The 20327-nt window shown below is 45.2% G+C and overlaps 1 protein-coding gene across 2 annotated transcripts in view; it reads left to right on the top strand.

The window, feature by feature from the left end:
• Window positions 1-20327, top strand: part of COBL (cordon-bleu WH2 repeat protein) — a 277905-nt gene that overhangs the window by 251444 nt on the left and 6134 nt on the right. For both annotated transcript variants that reach the window (XM_046669173.1, XM_046669175.1), the window contains 4 exons: window positions 1986-2083; window positions 3460-5309; window positions 6208-6327; window positions 7072-7329. In XM_046669173.1, coding sequence (XP_046525129.1) covers window positions 1986-2083; window positions 3460-5309; window positions 6208-6327; window positions 7072-7329 — 2326 coding nt within the window. The remainder of the gene's footprint in view (window positions 1-1985; window positions 2084-3459; window positions 5310-6207; window positions 6328-7071; window positions 7330-20327) is intronic.

Raw genomic sequence — 20327 nt, 5'->3', positions numbered from 1 at the left:
CATTCTGTTCCCACAGGGCGATGTGATTTTGCATACTTTGAAGTAAAGGCAAATGCTTTGAAGTAAAAGTGCAAATATGATTTTGTTTTGCTCAGCTTTAAGCATGCTAAACTCAGAGCCAGTATTTAAAAAGTGCTTGGTTTTCCATTTAAAATGCTAGTTTATATAGCACTGTCCATTTTTTCTCTGCCATATACTTTATTAATTATTTAAATTAAGTTTATTTAAGCTATCACATCCCATGAAAGAGAAAAACAACTTTGATAAAATGCATTCAAATAATTAAAGTCCAAGGCACAAGCAACAGAAGAGGCAGTCTGTCCCTCCGTGGTCCCTAGTAATTGGCCCACATGCTCACACATCCCCAACCAACCCCCTTTGTCTGGCTTGTCAGAAGACATTAGCTGAGACTAATCTGGGAGCCACTTCCTGGCTCCCAAAAGGACACAGTCACCAAGTAAGAAAGACTCATTTATCAGAATACAAACTTTGCTACGTAAGCGAGGATTGTGTAAAGCATATTTCATGCATCATTATCTGGGCCTGATTAGCAAGGATGGACATTGGTCCTCAATTTTAACAATCAGCGGAAAAGACCTTCGGCTTTCACTGAAGATAGACAATTGCCATACACATGCCTCTATTCTCTGCACAGTGAGAAAATAGAGATGGGAGCCCTTGCAAAGACCGTTTTCAAATTGTTTTGGCAGCAGTTGTTCCATGGATGCTATTGTCCCAGTGATGCAAATAAGGCAAGATCCGGCTCTCCTGAGCAGGCAGATTGACATCTTCCTGGAGGTCTGGGTGGCAGGGCCCACAGTGTGCCTCTGGACACCAAATGTGGCCAATCCTCCCCCAGGCTTAGGAGCCCATGTGACCTAGGAAGGTCTGACCTAGGTTAGTGACCTAACCTGTGTGACCTAGGTTAGTCTCTTGACACACAGTTTCTGGTCTGTAAAAAGATGATCGCAATACTGCCTGCCTTATAAATTGCTTGTGAGCATGATAATAAGATGATACGTGCAAAAGAGCTATGTTTGGGGCCGGGCACATGTAGGCTGCATGTGGCACAGAGGGATGGTGGGGGCCTGTGCTGTTAGGCGCTGCCTCCTGTTGGGTCTCAGAGAAGGCCCTTGGGGAGTTACCAGGAGTGGGAGCTGTTGTTACTGTCACTGCAGTTAGAGTTTTTGCTGTCATCGTTGTCATCATCATCATTTTGACATTCCCTGTAAAAGAACCCAGGAACCTCAGCTCTGCAGGTGGCATACTTTGGCCCTCCAAGCCCTTGTTCCATCCATCATTTGCCTAGGGTTCAAATTAGGCCAAAAAGGGAAAAGGGACATATTGGACCATATGTCACCCCACTAGGGTGAACACGATGGGAGTCATGAGCCCAGCAATGTCTCTACATCGGAGCATGCAGCCTCCATCACCAGAGCCTCCAGGGACCTGAGGGAGACCTTCCCCTTCCTAAGCACTCCCCATAGTGCTTAGGAATGATCTGGCTGTGCGGGGACTAGTGGGGTGAGAGGGACCAGCCCTGGCTGCCATGCGCATTTGCAAACTTGGCATCCAGGTGGCCTAACTCCTTATTACCATCCAGAGGCAGGTGCCATGTACAGGTGAATGCCTTATTACAGCAAATAGGCAAGCAAATCCTGTTTGCATGTTAGCTTGTCTTCATGCAGTGGCATGATGCTGCTCATTAAAGCTTAGACTTCAGACTGCAGAGTGAAGGGGAGCTGTGTGTGGTTTGGGTGTTACTAACCTTTTGGGGCCACACACACCTCACACTCCACACACATGCACCACACACACATGCGCACACACACCTTCCCTATCTGAGTAGCTCCCAGGACGACCGTAGTCCAGTAAGTATGAATTTGAATATGAGTTGTACCTTCCACAGGTATTTCTAGAAGGGAGTAAATTAAGTTAATAATAAGAGAAATGAGTGTTTTTCTTTTCTCTTTGGTCTGCCCTAGAACTGAAAAGGCTGCTACCACCTCAAATGATGATGAAGACCAATTTATTGCTAGACAATTCCAGCAAACGCTTACAGAACTTGATGGCGATCTGGAAGGTAAGGAGCATCATCCCTGCTACCTTCGCATTACCCTGTGTGGCAGCAGACTCTGGAAGTTATTTTTTCTGACCACACTTTGTATAACTACATGAGGAAAAGCTCTGCAGAAGGCTTGCAGTTTAAAGAAAGCCCAGATCAGAGGGGTGGGCGTACAGTGTGCACGGCTCCTGTGGACTGCCTTTCACTGGGGCTGCCGAGTTGTACTGTGGAAAAGTCTGAATAGCTGCTAAAACATGCTCTGAATAATACTAATTTTGCAGATTAAAAAGTATCCTAGGTTAAGTTCTTGAGCTCTGCTTCAGCGGCTCAGGGTTCGCAGTTTCAGATCCCGGGTGCGGACCTACACACTGCTTATCAAGCTGTGCTACGGCAGCATCCCACATACAAAAGAGAGGAAAATTGGCCCAGATGTTAGCTAAGCAACAATCTTCTTCACCAAAACAGCAACAACAAAAGTATTGTATACACATTAAGGAGAGAAAAGTTCTCCAGTACCGGATGAGTTAGGGAAACACTGGGCAACACACAGCTAAACAGGTTTCTTTACTGAGACTTGTAGCCCTTTGCTTGCTAACATGTGACATCTTTCTCTTGAAGAAAGATACTGACGATGAAACCTTGTGTAATGGAGCATCCCATGGCACTGCTATTCTGGGGATTTATTTGAGGAAATAATACTGTAAGGCCAAAGCAGATGCAAATAATCTGAATAAATTAAGCAAGGAATCTTTCCAAGAAAGGCAAACAGTGAAAATAAACTGGAAATTAGATATTGGCCGTGCCTTAAAACAAAACAATAAAGAAACAGACTACAGAGCTGATCACTAGTTTTGTCTGAGTTGCCTTTCAGTTCTCTGTCCTCAGGAGCCGTGGCTGACAGCGCTGAACAATCTAAGTCAGCCATACTGTGTCCTCGGGCTCTGAGGTGCTCGGGCTTAGTTATCTGCCTCTTAGGAACTTCAGGTGAGGGCAGTGGTCCCGTATGTTTTGTGGTGCTTCTGGTGAACAAGACCAAGATGAAGGTTGAACGCAGCTCACCTTCATGTTCTGTGCTGAGGCTGTTTCCAGAGGGCTTCGATTTAGAGAGCTGTTTTTTAAGTGAAGGATCTTGGCAAAATGTTGTACCTAAACACCTTGCCTTGAGACATCATGGATCGGCAAGCAGCTCCTCTGTTGAGTAATGAAAGTTGTACCTCTGGCCTCAGGCATATGTAGATTACAAGCTGAAATGACACTTTAAAATGTATGTATGTAACTTACACAGAAGTAACCTCAGGAGAATCAAAGTCCAGGTGTCATTACACCAAGTAAGTGGTGTGGGAATCAGACTGGCGGTACCAGCCTGTTTGACTCGTGTTTGTACTTCTTTGCAGAAATGGAAGAGAGTTATGAAACCGACACCAGCTCTCTAACCAGCTCCATAAATGGTGTGTCTAGTGGGTGCATGCAAGATGCCATAATCCCCGACAGTGATGAAAATGCAATCCCAGTAACGTTCATAGGGGAAGTTTTAGATGATCCTGTGGATTCAGGGTTATTTTCCAATAGAAACAACAATGCTGGTTCTTTTGACAAGGGGAGTATAAACAACGGGAGAGCCCACCTGATGCCGTATCAGGCTGAGCACAGCCAGCAACATGGAAAGAAGAACGCAGAAGTGCCTGAGTCGTCTACTCCTTCCCAGGACATTGGAAAAGAAATCAAGTCAGCCTGGCCCAACACCTGTAAAGATGTGAATCCAAATAACGTGGAGCCCAAGGCAACATCTGCTTCAAGGCTTCCCACACATGACCTACATGCAAAGGAGAGAGGCGAGGCACATGGCTCTGTTCACAGTGAGGAGACACAGGCCATCAAGAGAGTGAATTCGCAGCCAATGAAGGAAAAGAAGGGCAATGATAAAAACGATGTCTCAGCACCACCGTTCTGGTATCAACGAGGCCAAAATGCAGGGGGAAGTTATGGGCCTAAATATGGCCTCACAACATATAAAATTGTCCCTCCAAAATCAGAGATGAGGTGTTACGACAGAGGAGTATCGCTCTCAACAGGCGCCATTAAGATTGATGAGCTAGGGAATCTGGTGAATCCCCATGCCAATGGGGGCAGGATCATACTCCTGTCACCCACCCTTGAAACAGAAGGTGAACCCATTGGAAAAGTCAAAGAATTCTGGAGGGCCAACTCTATGGGAAAACACTCTGGCCGGCCCACAGAATGCTCAGCCAAGAGGACCCCGACCGTGCCAGCAAAACCACAACATCAGGAAAGCAAACTCAGAGCAGAGCCCACCTTCCCAGACCCCAAAGTGACATTGCCCCAGCAACAGTCTGCCCACCAAGAAGGTGGGAGACATCTGGAGGAGGGGAAGAGCCAACCACCCTCTGCAGTCGCTTGTCACATGAAAGTGCCAGTAGCTAATACCACAGAAGTCCCATTTCTCAAGCCTCAGAGAAGAACATCCAGTCAGTACGTGGCCTCTGCCATTGCCAAGCGGATAGGGACCCCAAAGACCCACACCAATATAGTGAGAAAGCATGCTGATGCCGAGAAGACTCATGAAGGCAGAGCACAAGAGCTAACTGGACAATCATCTGCTGTGAAAGGTGGTACCACCCCCAGCCCATGCTCAGAGAAACAGATTTGTAATGATGGGGAAGAATCAGCAGAAGGAGCCCATCCCAGAGGGCAAGTCAGCAGCCCTTATGGAAAGGTTTCCAATCAAGACTGTCCTGCTGACATCCACAGACGTTCCTATGTCCCTCTGGTCACAACTTCCCAGAGGGATCATGTTTCTGTGGGACAGAACTGTGGTTCCAGTGGAAAACAGAGCACAAGTAATCACAGGACCGGCTCAGCATCTGACCTCAAATGCCCTCCGGACAGTACAAATCCTCTGCCTCCTGGCTCAGGAGATGATGAGACTCCTGGCAGGGCCCTGGTGAATGGCTCCAGGAGGGTCCCCGTCCACAGTGAGCCTCACTCTCCGAGAATGCCCGGCACAAATAGCCACACTGGCCGGGAGCCCCTAGAACAGAAGGAGAAGCCCAATTTGTTATGCACAGATGTACATGAAACCGATGGTACACTGCCACCCAGCATCTTTGGCCCGAAGAAGAAGTTCAGACCTGTTGTCCAGAGGCCAGCACCAAAAGACACGTCCCTACACAGCGCCCTGATGGAAGCCATCCACTCGGCAGGAGGGAAGGACGGGCTTCGCAAGGTGATCACGGCAGGCGCCTGCCTCCAGCACATAGGCACACCTTCCACACCTGTCAGTTTGGTGCTTGGATGTAGACTCTCAGATGGCTTTGGAGGAGGGAGAGGGCAAGGATGCGAATGAGGGAGGACGCTCAGGTTTAGTTTTCAGCAGGATTTCTGTCTTACTGCCTATGGAGTATCCGAATAGAACCACTAAGGAGACTAAAACTGATGGCTTTGGGCTTGTCCACACTGCTTTTAGGCCCCTGACTGCCCTGGGGAAAGATGTCGCCAATAACTAGTCCCTACTTGTGCCCTGGGAGTGGAGAGGCGGAGGTAGGTCATCCCTAACTGGTCCTTGAGCAATGCGGTAGGTAAATGAAGAGGCAGGCCAGGCCACCACCCCTCCCATATGCCTGCATTTCTAGCAGTGGCATACTGTCATTCTTCAGTAACAACAAGGACAATTTTATGATGCCTGTCGCCCCCTATCTAGGCATTTAACATGTTACAGACATTATCTCATTTAATTGCTATACCAACATGGATGATTAGGAACTATTTCCTCCATTGCAGATGGGGAAACAGGCACAGTGAGGTCAAGTGACCTAGCCCAAGGTCACACTACTAGCTAGTGGCAACCAGGACTTTCATCCAGGTCTGCAGGGCTTAAAAGCACCACCTACCAGCTTGAAAAGCTAGGACCAATAATCGAAGTGATAGGATGTTAAGAGGCAGTCATCCAATGCTTCCCCACATGCAGAACCTTTGATTTTTACATCTACCCTCTAACAGATAGGGGTTGTAAAATTGATCCTATAGGCCTCAACAGATGTGTGTGGGCTTTCTTTTGTGCTGCCTTACAATTAGCATTTCTCCATCTTCTGCGTGAAATATGTTGACACTATTAAATATTCTAGACTGCAGAACACAGCTCAGAGGGAGGGCCAAAGAAACCGTCCTACACAGAGGCAGAGAGTGAGCGCTCAGCTCTGCTGGCAGCTATCCGAGGTCACAGTGGTGCCTGCAGCCTGCGGAAGGTAAGAGAAGGACCTTCCTTGCCAGGGTGGTTTCACATACCTGCTCCCCCAGTGACCCGGGTAGATGCTGAAAAGCCAGGACACCCCTCCAATTTTCTAATTGGATGCTCAGCCATCGTTGGGGTAGCCAATACAACCACTGGGGAGGCGTTGAGGGGTGGGTGCCCAGCTCCAAGAGGCTGGGGCAGCCATTGCACAGGAGAGGTGAGAGCATCCAGAAACTTTCCCCCCTTTCCTGACCATGTAATTCCTACCTGCATACCTAGCACCTAGCACCCTCCCAAATTCCGCAGGTTCCGCGCATGGCTTCAGGACTTAGATCCCCGGCAGCTAGGAGTAAGCAGCCTCTCACTTCTGGGAATGAAGTTGCTGCATCCTCTAGCGCTAGTTTGGCACAACTCCAGGACCCACCATGGACTTGAGTTTAGGGTCAGGCCCCTCTCATCTAGCTTTCACAGGCCCACCTGCCTGGCGTGTGGGTCCTCCCCAGTGATTGGTCAGAGTGGTGTGTGGCCTCCAGGTCTGTCCTTTGGGACGTGCCAAGACAAGTAAGAGATCTGGCAGTTCTCAGTGAGGCACGTCTGCCTGCCCTGCTCCCTGCAGTCAGTGCTGGCTGCTGGGAGAGCATGGGGACAGTGAACAGACACACCTCCTGGGCTTGTTGAAGGGTGAGATAGTCAGTCATGCACTGATCTCCTAGAAGGGACCACTGGGGACATTCTTGTTTAACCATCTTGTTGCTAGGTGACATCCCTCGCCTCTGAGGAGCTCCAGAGTTTCCGCCATGCTGCACTGTCTGCACAGATGTCTGAACCCCCAGGGCTAGAAGACCTTCGTGTTCAGCCCCCGCCAGCTCTGCCACCCCCGCCCCCTCTGGCTGCTTCCTCCACGTCCAGGATGGCGTCCAGGTCCAGCTCAGGCCCCCTCAACAACCCGGTAGATGCCAGGCAGGCCTTGATGGATGCCATCCGCTCCGGCACAGGGGCTGCAAGATTGAGAAAGGTCTGTGTGTGACAAGGGACTGTGTGAGCATTCGTGTTGGGGCACCACCTGTAGTAGGGTGAGGGGTGGCCAACAGCGCTGCGCCCCTTAGCACGTTGACTCACTGGAGTGGGGAAGTCAGCCCCCAGCCCAGCTCCTGGGGACACAGGGGAGGTCCCCACCACACTTCTAACCCCTGAGCACATTTCCACCACCCACTGCTGACTCTGGTCAGACACTTGCCACACACAGCCCTCAGCCTGGATTGAAGCTGCCAGCATAATTTCTTTCTTTTTCTTTTTTTTCTTTCTTTTTTTTTTTTTTTTTTTTTGCCAGCATAATGTTTAAAAATTATTGAGTATGAAGTCCCTTGGGCAGAGCACATGCTTTTGGTCCTCTGCAGTTTCTCCTTCTATACAGCCCTATGCTGGTCTGCATGTTTATACCCTGCCTGGTCCCCAAAAGCAATGGAATCTGGGCCCCCACAAAGGGGTTCCCAAATTAAAAGGACTCTTGGTCCAGACAACCTCTGAGATCTGTTTCAACTCCAAAATGACTCTGTAAATGGGTTGATCCTCTACCCCTGTCCATTTTTAGTGGGTTGGGAAGTTGTGCTAACAGTAGGGAGGCTAGCAAAAGGTATCTTCCGAGAGATTCTCTAGATGCTAAGCTGTGTTTTCACATGTACCTGAAGAGGGCAGAACCAAGATTATCCTCGTTTTATCTACAAAGTGAACAAGGCTCAGAAAACCTGAGTAACTTGGTCTCAGACAGGAGTAAGTTTGGGCACAGAAAGTACTTGTAACCAGGTCCCCACGCATGCTCAGTAGTAGAGCAGGTAGCCCACAAGATGGTGGCCACTTTAAACACAGGGCTGTGGCGCTGCTACAAGGGCAGAGTGCTCTCCTGTTTCCCACCTGGGAGCCAACGGCAGCGGAGGAGAGGGGCGCAGGCCCACGCCCCCACAGGCAGCATGGCCGTGAAGGACAGTCCTCCCTGAAGCCCAGCAATGCCCACCACTGGTACTCTGTACACGAATGGCCTGGATGCCCACTGACTGGGAGCTCCATGGCTTTCCCAGCTCCCCTGGGTGCCACTGTCATGGCTCTTGGTCAACCCCCAGAGCTTGACCTGGTGTGACAGTGAGGTGTTCATGTCTGTGTGCATGTGGGCCTCAGTAGGGACCCAAGATATTATGTAACAAGGATGCTAGCCATGATCACTAAAAGCACAGCCCCACTCAGGATACTGGAAAAAGAAAATGAACTCTTAATTGAATAGCAATAGAGTGGCACATTTCCCACTCTCTCCTTCAGAGGGGGAGCAGTTAAAAATTACTGAGGTCTTTTGGTTTTGTTCATCCTTTTTGCATTTCTACAGAATATGTATTGATTAACTTAGGCACTTATATTACATAGAATGAGGGAAAAGTGAAGAAATTGGGGTGAATGGCTAAATAAGGATCCTAGAAATCAGACCCTGTGAATTCTGATAGCTCTGTCGGTTCAGCCCTGAGACAGCTTCCCTCCTCCAGACACGTCTCAGCATCAAATTGAAAATGCCGATTGTTCAAAGTCCTTCTCCAGCGTGCAAAGCAATGCAGTTGGTTATCAGCCCTGATGGTCTGGTACATTTTTGAGTTTCTAAAACAGTATTTCTCAAAGTGGCATCCATAGGACATCTACATCCTGAATCAGACTTTTCAGGACTTTGAGCCTATAATCTCCAATTTTCAAGTGTTTACCAAATGGCTTAACATTCAGATTTGGGATATTATCTATGTTTTTGAGCTTTTGATATATACTGAAAAACACTGAATGTAGTTTCAGTAGTGCCCCCTTATCGATGGGGGATACATTGTAAAACCCACAGTGGATGCTGAAACCACAGTCAGTACCGAACCCTATATATACTGTGTGTTTTCCTATATGTACATAACTATGATAAAGTTTAATTTATAATTAGACACAGTAAGAGATTAAGAACAATAACTAAGAATAAAATAGAACAGTTTTAACAATATACTGTAATAAAAGTTATGTGAATGTAGCCTCTCTCTCTCTCTCAAAATATCTTCCTGTACTTTACTCAGTCTGCTTTTTGTGATGATGTGAGAGGACACAGTGCCTACATGATGGCATGAAGTGAGGTAGTACAAGGCTACTATTGGCTGCTACAAGGCTACGATAGGTCAGAAAGAGGACCCTTTGCTTCAGGTGCTCCAGGATCATGGAGTCATGACAATGTCGATGGTTAGATGTCAGGAGCAGATGATGTCAATGGTTGGGGATCCTCGATAGTGGAAAGTTTTTTGCCGGAACCTTCTAGGAGACCATTGTAATCAGAAGTTGCTGTCTCTTTCTTTTTAACTCCTCGAAGTGTTGCTTTAGAGATTGTAGTCCTTCAGTGATCACATGGGTGACTTTAATGCTGCATTCCACCTGAGGATTGTATCCCCTAATTTCGTCCTTTAATGTCTGTGCAGTTTGAAACACTTGGGCAAATTTTAGTAATGTCCACATTGCTGATTCTGCTTCAGTTTCTTCTTCTTCATCTTTGTCTTCCTATTCCTCTGTAGATGATTAACAAGTTCTTCCAATTCCTTATTTGTTAACACTTCTCAATGGCCTTCAATACGTTCTTTCACTTCTTCATCAAGCATGTTGACAAATCCTTCTCCACCAACTTGTCTTGCTCATGAATGATTTCTCTAACTTCTCCATTGTTCCCTGGGAAGCCTTTAAAATCATTTGCAACTTCGCTCCATAAGTTCTTCCAGCAGGCACTTAAAGTTTCTGGTTTTAATTCATCCATTGCAGCTCTGATGAATGTTATTGATCAGAAATAGTGAATGATTTCCAGCACTGCATCATGTCCAGATTAGAGTCTGCATCAATTGCTGATCGAATGCAATCAAATACCAGGCAGGTGTATGTGGCCTTGACAAACCAAATGATGCCCTGGTCAAGGGGCTAAAGCGATGAGGTTATATTTGGAGGTAAAAATACAATCTCAACATTTTCCTTTTCATAGCAAATAGGTTCAGGGTGGCCAGGTGCATTGTCTACTATTTTAGAACTTTAAATTCCAGCCCTTCCTCGTCCAAGTGTTTTTTCACTTCTGGAATGAAGCATTGGTGAAACCATCCCATAAACAAGATGGCTATTACCCACACTTCTGATTATGCTACCAGAACATAGGCAGATGATTTTTGTTTTTGTTTTTGAGAGCACATGCATTCTTCCCTCTGTGCACCATGCCTGGCTTTATCATATGCCCTGTAGCATTGCCACATAGTACCAGAGTTAATCTGTCCTTCCATGTTTTATGCCCTGGTACCGCCTTTGCATTTTTATGAATGTAGATTCTCTTGGGCATCTTCTTTCAGAAGAGCCTGGTTTCAGCACGACTGAAGACTTTACTTCAATGGTATCCTTTCTCCTTAGTCAACTTCCTCAACTTTGCTAGAAATGTGGCAGCAGCTTCTTCAGCAGCAGATGCAGCCCTCCAGTAATTTTTATATTTTTCAGTCCAAACCTATTCCTGAATCTGTGTAACCATCCCTTACTTGCAATAAATGGCTTGCTATCACTCATTTCTGGGGAGGCCTTACTGAAGTCTTTATATTAGGCTCAGTGCTTTGTGGCACAACATGTCGCCGTCAGTTGGAACACGTTTTCAGTTCATGTCTTCCACTCACAAATGTAATGCCTTTTCCATCTTAACTAAGCATTACCATGCACTATGGTTGTAACTTTTGCAGTTTGAGATATGACAGCAAAACTAGCATGAATTTCTTTTACTTTCTTCAAAGTTTCACGGATAAGAAGATTTATTCTTGCCATAGATCTTAGCAACTTCAGCATACAATTATTTTTTTCATATTAAGTCAAGAACTTTCACCGTTTCACTTAAAGGAAGCACTGTATGGCTTCTCTGTGGCATATCCGAATTGCCAGCATCACCACTCTTGCACCTGGGGGCCATTATTAAATACAATAAGGGTAAGTTGAACACAAGCACCGTGATACTGTGACAGTTGATCTGGTAACCAAGACGGCTACTAAGTGACTAAGAGGCAGGTAGTGTATTCAGTGTGGATCTGTTGGACAGAGGGATGAGTCACACCCTGAGTGAGATGCAGCGGGTAGGGTTTCATCACACTACTCAGAACAGCACTCAATTTAAAACTTATGAATTGTTTATTTCTGGAATTTTCCATTTAGTATTTTTGGACCACAGTTGACCATGGGTAACTGAAACCACAGAAAGCAAAACTTCTGATAAGGGGGGACTAGTGTATATAAAGGCTATGAGCAAACACTGTGTTCATGTCTTACATACATCATCTCATTGACTGATTTTCGATTCTTTTCAAAGTAGATAATAATCTCTCTACCTTGCAGGAGCCATGAGTCCAGAGAGGTGGAAAGCTTACCTAAGGTCTTATAGCTAGGAAGTGGCAGATGACTACAAATCTAAACCTCAGGCTTTCTCTCTGAGAGTATACTCCTGTGCCTTCCAGAAAGAAAGAAAACAAAAATAAGTTTGGAAATTTTCCAAAGGAACAGAGGACAGTTGTTTGTACTATGAGAAAGCAAGGACAGTGGGTAGAGAAGGGCCAGGACTACACATGGAAAGTTGGGCATTTGCTGATGACACAGATGGGAGTGTGCGTTTCTGGACCCCAGGCAGGCAGTGCTTCAAGTGGCTTGCCCTCTTCTTTGTGTGGAGCAGTAGACCTGTGGCACCAGGACACACATGCATTTCAGGCAACAAGGGCCAACTGTGTATTTTTCTAGGAATCCTGATTGGATGGCACTTCTCTGCCTGGCGTGGACCTTGGCGGTTTCTACTGGCGTTGCAGCAGATGCACTTCATGTATGTTACAGCATTTGGACCTCAGATCATTTGAGCTTTGCCTCTACTACCTCTTTGGCTTCCTGTCACCTTTTCGGGTTTTAAAGTTATATAATCATGAGGAAAATGCAGTAAATGCGGGGCTGCAAGATCCACACGGTGAAGGTCGGGCTCTCCACAGGCAGTGAACACGTGCAGATTCTCCTTCGTCTGCTCTTGGGTGTTGAGTGAGGGCTCCAGGACGGGTGTGGCCAAGAGAACATCCGAGATCCGAGGGGTGTTACTGGCTTTGTCAGGGCTGGCGTGAGGGCTGTGATGCATGAGTCTACCAGCTTCCTTCCTCCAGTCATCACCCCACCTCCGCTTGTTAACTGGGGTGCCCAGCTATCCTGGGAAGACTTTCAGGCATGCAGGACTTTCAGTGCTAATACAGGATGACTGGCCACCCTACTTTAATATACAAGTTTACATTGGCAATGATGCTGCTTATGATAAAATACAAAAGGGTAGATTTGATGTAGAAGGAATAATCGCCTTAAAAATGACTTTGTGGGGCTGGCCCCATGGCCAAGTGGTTAATTTCACGTGCTCTGCTTCAGCGGCCTGGGGTTCACTGGTTCAGACCCTGGCCATGGACCTACACACCACTTGTCAAGCTATGCTGTGGCAGCATCCCACATAAAAGAACTAGAATAACTTACAACTAGGATATATAACTATGTACTGAGGCTTTGGGGAGAAAAAAAATTGCTGTTTTTCAAGGCAATCAAAAGTAATTTGTTGGGGCCAGCCTGGTGCCTGGTGGCATAGTGGTTAGGTTCAGTGCACTCTGCTGCTTTGGCCCAGGTTCGCAGGTTGGGATCCCCAGCGCAGACCTACACCACTCATCAAGCCATGCTGTGGCAGTGTCCCATGTACAGAATAGAGGAAGATGGGCACAGATGTTAGCTCAGGGCCACTCTTCCTCACCAAAAAAAAAAAAAAAAGTACATTTGTCTTCACACTGTGAACTAAATAATTTCTATGCCTCTGTATTTGTGATTGTCAGAAATTCCTAGGTCTCAATATCTTTCCTCCACCTCCAGATAAGAGCATTTGCAGCTCTGCTCTGTCTGCTGTTACTTCTTTAGTGGAAAGCCTGTTCTTCCTGAATGCAGTATTCAGATGGACCCCCCAGTATTCACCTCTTTCTTCCACTCAGTCCCACCATCATACTGATGGTAAACTATTTGGTCTGACTCCCTTCGTTGGCCTGTTTTAAATGCATTATTTCAGAGGAACTGGAATGTACAGCAAGTGCCCTCTTAAGCCATGTTTATATTTAAAATATTCACATGTCCAGTCATTCATTCTGCAGGCATTTCCTGAGACCCCACCAGGGCCCAGGGACTGTAGTAGCTGCTCAGGATAGAAAGAAGAACGAAGCGTTGTCTGTGCCCTTGGGGACTCTCAGGCAGAAAGAGAGAAAGAAAGGGTGTGGAGTTTGCTGTTGACCTTAGGAGCTTCTCGCACAGTGAGAGACATGATGGAGCCGCAAGACCTTTTCTTTACGTGTCATAGCTCTCCTCCAAAGAGGGGAGCAGAGCAAGCGTTTACTCCATCACCTTCCTGGATGTAAAGGCTGTAGCTTCCATTCCACAGACAGGAAAGTGGGGCCCGTATGTCGTAAGCAACTTATCCCAGGCCTTAACTAGGTCAGTGCCGCTGCTGCACCAGGCTCCCTCTCAGCCCAGCTGCTTTGGGAAATGCCTCATTAAGCCACGTGGTGGTGATTCCTGCTGCGCTACCAGGCCCTCACAGGTGTGCATTTTCCCACTGCAGGAACTAACTGAACAGACCACACATTTGGCCTTGATGGTAGACCCTGTGAGAAACGATTAGCTGTATGATGCTATCACCATAAACACCCAGGAGGCCTCACACCAGATGGAAAAGCAACAGCAGCAAACCTCTGTTCTAAGCCTAAGCGTCCTCAGTTGTAGATTGGAGAAATCCAAGTTTCTCTGGCTGGGGAATAGAGATTTAGGTCAGAACGTGAACACTGATCATCCTCAATAATTGCTTCTCTGCTAAGTTTGGGCTGCTCCTTATGTAAACCTTTGGTGTGCTTTGGTTACATTGGAATAGCTCAGAGGTGTGGACAGGTCAGTTCTGTCTTTGCTGATGCTTGGCATGTGGTCACTCTGCCTGTCACAAATCTACCAGGTGACCTGCTTCTTCAGCAAGTGGGACACAGGGAAGCCTCTTGTGAGAGGCCACCCACTGCAGTGATCCCCCTCAGGGCCTTCATAAAGGCTGTTCCTTATTCCCAGAATGCTGTTCCCCATGCTTTACCAGCGAATTCCCGCTCATCCTACGTGTTCTTGTAGAACCTCAAGCCCTCAGAAAGACTCCCACAATCCCTGGGCTGGGTTAGGTTCTCCAGTCACAGCAGGACATCATTTTCCTTCATAATCATGTTGCGGCTCTAATATCTATAACAATCAGTGTAACTTCGGTGTAATGCATGGCCCTCCCACCACATCGTGAGCTCCAGCACCTGGAACGCTCCTGGCACATAGTGGGTGCTCAGTCGCTAGTGATTGGGAGAAGAGAGAAAGAGAGAATACCTTCTTTGCCTGCCATGTTTCCAGGCTCCTCAACTAGTGGCCTAGCACACCTCAGCATCCATGTGCTCCTAACTCGTTTATTTCATAATCATTATAAAATCTTGCCAAGAATCCACTTGAAGCTGGAAGAAACCATCTTCTTTTACTCTGGAAAATAAGATGAGTTCTGTGCATCTCCAGGCTTCCATCACCGGTCCCACCCCCATTCTGCAAAGGCGGCCAGCAGCTGTGTGGCTAGCTCACCTGGGAGTTCATCAGCCTCTGAATCTAACTTGTCCAGGCTGGAAGACAGGAACTTAAACAGAGAATCCTACTGCAATTTACAACTTCTTTCCTCCCCCTGGACACCATTTCCCTATCACCACTGTTCATTTCACCTTTTTCCATATAAACATTATTCTCCTTGGCAGGCAAGGAAGCAAAATAAAACTTGGATATTTTTACAGCTTTCTGGCTTGGCCTCAAACTGCAAGCTTTTCCCTTCATTGATGTTCTCCTTGTCCAACCAAAATAAAAAGAGGCTCTTTTCAGAAGCCTGAAACCTCTGGCACGTCAGGGAACCGCCGAGGCTCTCCTTTCAAGCTGTGCCCATGGTACGCCCTCCTGCTCAGTGGGTGCCCACTCTCCTCCTTACACCTTGATTTGATCACACCCATCCTCGTGCTGGTCCACTGGTCGTGAAAGCAGCCGCTTGGCAACAGAATTCTCCCTTGCCTCAACCCAGAGAGCAATCACTTCCTAATGTGGCTTAAGCTTAGGTTGGCACTACTGGCCATCAGTATGGTTTATACCACATTTGTGGTTAACTATATCACCAAGCTCCCTTTTGCTGAATCATCTAAACCAGGTCTTTTTACTGCTGTCTTTCTGCAATTACCTTTTTGCACCAAATCTTAGGAGTTTCTCCTTTTACTGAGAACTTTTCAAATCTGGATTCAGCCATCATATTGATATTGGTGGTGGTGAGCATGCCTCCCAGATCTTCAACACAACCATTGTTTCAAATACTCACCAGCCCAGGGCTCCTGCATCGTGGACACTCAGGTTGCTAGGCCGGTCCTGTCCTAAGTAGACTCGCTGCCCAGGGGAAATGACCAGCCCCTCCCTTCTTCACTGTCCTGCCCTGTAACTCCGCTCACTGGACCACACTTCCACTTACCCCTTTGTGTCCAAGAGATTTGCCTTAGCAGCATGGAACTGCCTTCTGAGAGTGGCTTATTCCAGTGTGCCAGGTTTTAGGTGACCAAGGTATGCTGGAGCCATCTTCTGCCCCACTCCCAAACCTTCATTACATTTGTCGTCTCAACCCAGCCTCTAGGAAGCTCAGTGAAATGACAGTGGTGATGGTGCCAGCGTGCTGAGGTACATCAAAGGCCCCACTGTGCCCATCTGCTGGAGAGATGCTCTCAGTCTGTAACGCAGTATCATCACTCTCATTTCCCAGTGACGGGGCAGAGTGAGTGAGGCTCTCTCCAAGACTCACCCCAGCCACGTGCAAAGTCAGACTTCAGAGGGTGTGCTCTCAGCTCTACATGCGTCCTTGTTTTGTTTTCCAACAGTTTTGCTAAATGATGTCTTTATTAGTGTCGGTTTTTTTCCACTTTTATTGAAATATAATTGACATACAGCACGGTATGAGATTCAGGTGTACAGCATAATGACTTGACTTACACATATTGTGAAATGATTACTACACTAAGTTTGGTTAACATCCATACATCATCTCATAGAGATATCAAAAACAAAATAGAGTTTTTCTCCTTGTGATGAGAACTCCTAGGATTTACTCGCTTAACATCATTTGTGTATAACACGCAGCAATGTTAGCTATCGTGATCATGTTATACATTACATTCTTAGTGTTTATTTATCTTGTACCGGGGAGTTTGTGCCTTTTGATCGCCTTCCTCCAATTCTCCCACCCTCTACCCCCAGCCTCTAGTAACCACAAATCTGATCTGTTTTTCTATGCATTTGGTTTTGTTTTTTTAGATTTCACGTGTAAGTTAGATCGTAGAGTATTTATCTTTCTCTGTTTGACTTATTTCACTTCACATAATGCCCTCAAGATCCATCCATGTTGTCACAACTGGCAGGATTTCCTTCTTTTTATGGCCGAATAATATTCCATTGTGTGTGTGTGTACACCACAACTTCTTTATCCATTCATCCCTCAGTGGACACTTAGGTTGCTTCCATGTCTTGGCTATTGTGAGTAATGCTACAGTGAACACAGGGGTGCAGATATCTCTTTGGCATAGTGTTTTTGTTTCCTTTGGATAAATACCCAGAAGTGGAATTGCTGGATCATATGGTAGTTCTATTTTTAATTTTTTGAGAAGCCTCCATACATGTTCTTGTTTTAAATCCAGTGGAACCTGCATTTTCTTTTACAGGAAATTCGAGCCAGCAGCAGTGTTTGCTAGGAAGCCCATGTTGGCCTCACAGCTCTCTTCTCTGACTTTTGTTCAGTCCAGTTTAACATCAAAACCCATTTTTGTTGTTGTTGTTTTATAAAGGATTTCTTCTATCATTTTGTCATAAAAATTTTCAAACGTTGTTGAAAAGTTGAAATAATTATAAACTCTCTATACTCACCACCAAGAGTTGATAATAACATATAATATCTTGCTATATTTGTTTGATCACATATCTATCCACTTATCTACCCTTTCACCCACACACATGAAATTTTATTTTTTAGGCATTTTAAAGTAAATTATGAACATTCATATACTCCACTTCTAAATAATTTGTTATGCATATTATTAGAGTTTAATATTTTTATAGTTGTTTTTAAGATAAAGTTAAATATGGTGAAATGCATACATCTTATGGGTACCATTTGATGAGATCAAAACCCATTTTTGCAGTTCTCACCCCCACTAAGTTTGAATTTGATTTTGAACAAGTATTAGGGGGAGAATAAAACTGAAAGAGAACGAGGTATATAACATTTCCAGTTCTCAGGATATGTGTGTGCATGAATACATAGACACACACATGTTTTCGGATAATTTATGGCTACTTGCATTATCTGGTTCAAAGGAAGAGCTGCCTTGGTACAGCGGTGTGTAGGATGGTTGGAGAAGGGAGGGTGTAGGTAGGTAGGGAAATGAGAAGATGCTGTACCAGCCCAGAGCAATGGAAGTGGACTGATCTGTGCTGCTGATGGTGCAAAAGGAAAAGAAGGAAGAAAACAAGGCTTTTTAAATATATTCAATTCTCACCTGTTTAAGAAGAATCCCTCGGAATGTCTGATTCTGGCGAAAATGAAGTTTCAGGGACTGGATTCACCTGAAACAACCAAAAATTCAGATAAAATATAAGAAACAATGGTTTTCAAGCCAATGAACATCAGGCAACAAGGAACAGGGTCCCTGAGAGACAGGAAACAAACAAGGTGAGCCTGTGATTCCCCCACCTCTCTGTCTTCAAGGAGTTTTCAGGTCATGGTTGAGAAGGGACCAGCAGATTCCCTGAGTTGAGAAGCAGAGCTGAGAGTCTGGGGAGACCAAGGCAACTAAAGTTTGCAGAGCAGAGACCAGAAGAGGAGATTGAACCTCAGAGAGAGAACTCCAGAGACCAGCAGAGGGTCTCTGGAACATTCAGTGAAGTGCTAATCAGTTCATGCAAGTGAGGCTGGGAATAGACCCACCCGATAGGATTAGATGGAGCAGTACCTAGCCTCACACAAGGCCAAGGGGGTGCCTGTTTCCACCAGCCAGACTAGAAAACCTCGTAGCTCTTGTGCATTGTGTAGAGCATTCAGAAGGGTCTTACCTCAGTCGTGGGCAATAATGAGACTCATGCTGCCCAACAGATCTTAAAAACACCTGAAAGGATCAAACTGTTTTCAACAAACAGATCAGAACAAAGCTCAAGAATATCTGTAGGAATGCAAAACTGTCTAGCACCCAAGAAGGTAAAATTTACAGTGTCCAGATCCAAAGATTTCCAGGCCAGCAAAGAGGCAGGAAAACATGAAACACAATAAGCTGAAAATCAATTAATCAACACCCTAAAATGGACACAGATGTGAGAACTGGCAGATGAGGATATTAAAACAGTTAATATAACTATATTTAAAAATCCAAATATTTCCAAGTATGTTCTGTGACCACATAGGATTAAATTAGAAATCAATAACAAAATGATCTCTGGAAAATCTCAAATATTTGAAAACTAAATAAAACAATTCAAAGAAAAATCAACAGGGAGATTAGAAAGCATTTTGAACCAAATGTAAATTTAAACACAACACAACACGTGTGTGATGCTAAAGCAGTACTTGGGAGAGAACTCATCACACCACATACTGTGTTAGAAAAGAAGAAAGGTCTTAATGAGAAACCTCACTTCCTTCTTTAGAAATTAGAAAAAGAAGAGCAGATTTAAACCTAAAGTAAGCAGAAGAAAATGCATAATAAAGATCAGAGCAGAATTCGATGAAATAGAAAAGAATGAAGAAAAGTCAGTCAAACCAATAGCTTGTTCTTTGACAAGTCAATAAAGTTGATAAACGTCTAGCCAGACTTATCAGAGAAGAAGAAATTGTCTTATCAGGGAAGACAATTTGCTGATACCAGGAAGGAGCGAGGTAACATCATTACAGATCCTACAGGTATTAAAAGGGAAATAAGATAATGTCATGAACAGCTTATGCAACAGACAAATTCTTTGAAAGACACAACTAGCAAAGCTCACTCAATAAGAAATAGATAACCTAAATAGCCACATATCCGTTAAAGAAACTCAATCTGAAGTCAAAAACCTTCCCCCACCCGTACAAACAAAACAAAAACAAAATACTGCCACCAGGCCTGGATGACTTCACTGGTGAGTTCTACCAAACATATGACATTTACCAAATAGCACATCCAGAATTGTCTAGAAATTTCACTCAGTATTTTCTGAGGAGGAAAGATGACTTCTCACCTCATTGTACAAGGACAATATTATCCAATACCAAAACCAGACAAGGATATTACAAGGAAAGAAAACTACAGACCAATAATCCAATGAACATAGATTCACAAAACCTAAATAGAAATTTAGCTCAAATTCAACAATATATAAGAAGGATAATATGTCATGAGCGAGTGGGATTTATCCCAACAATGCAAGGTTGGGTTCATATTTTAAAAACAGTTAATTCTCCGTATTAGCAAACTAAAAAACAACAACAACAAAACAGAACATGATAGTCTCAGTAGACACATTAACAGAATTTGACAAAATTCACCATCCATCTCTGATAAAAACTTTCCAAAAGTAGGAAAAATATAAATTTTCTCAAATTATAAAGGGCATCAATGAAAAACTACAGCTAACATGTTAGTTAATGATGAGAGAGTGAATATTTTCCCCCAAGACCAGAAACAAAGCAAGAATGTCTGCTTTCGCTGCGTCCATTCAGCATTGTACTGGAGGTTCAAGCCATTGCAACCAGGCCAAAAAATAAGTAAATAAATAAGGAAAGAAGGAAGGTAGAGGGGAGGGAAGGAAGGAGGGAGGGAAAACGGGAGGGAGGAAAGGAGGGAAGGAAGG

The sequence above is a fragment of the Equus quagga genome, chromosome 8, assembly GCF_021613505.1.
Source record: "Equus quagga isolate Etosha38 chromosome 8, UCLA_HA_Equagga_1.0, whole genome shotgun sequence".
NCBI lineage: Eukaryota > Metazoa > Chordata > Mammalia > Perissodactyla > Equidae > Equus > Equus quagga.
Note: the sequence above shows the minus strand (reverse complement) of the source record. Positions and strands in the feature narration are given on the sequence as shown.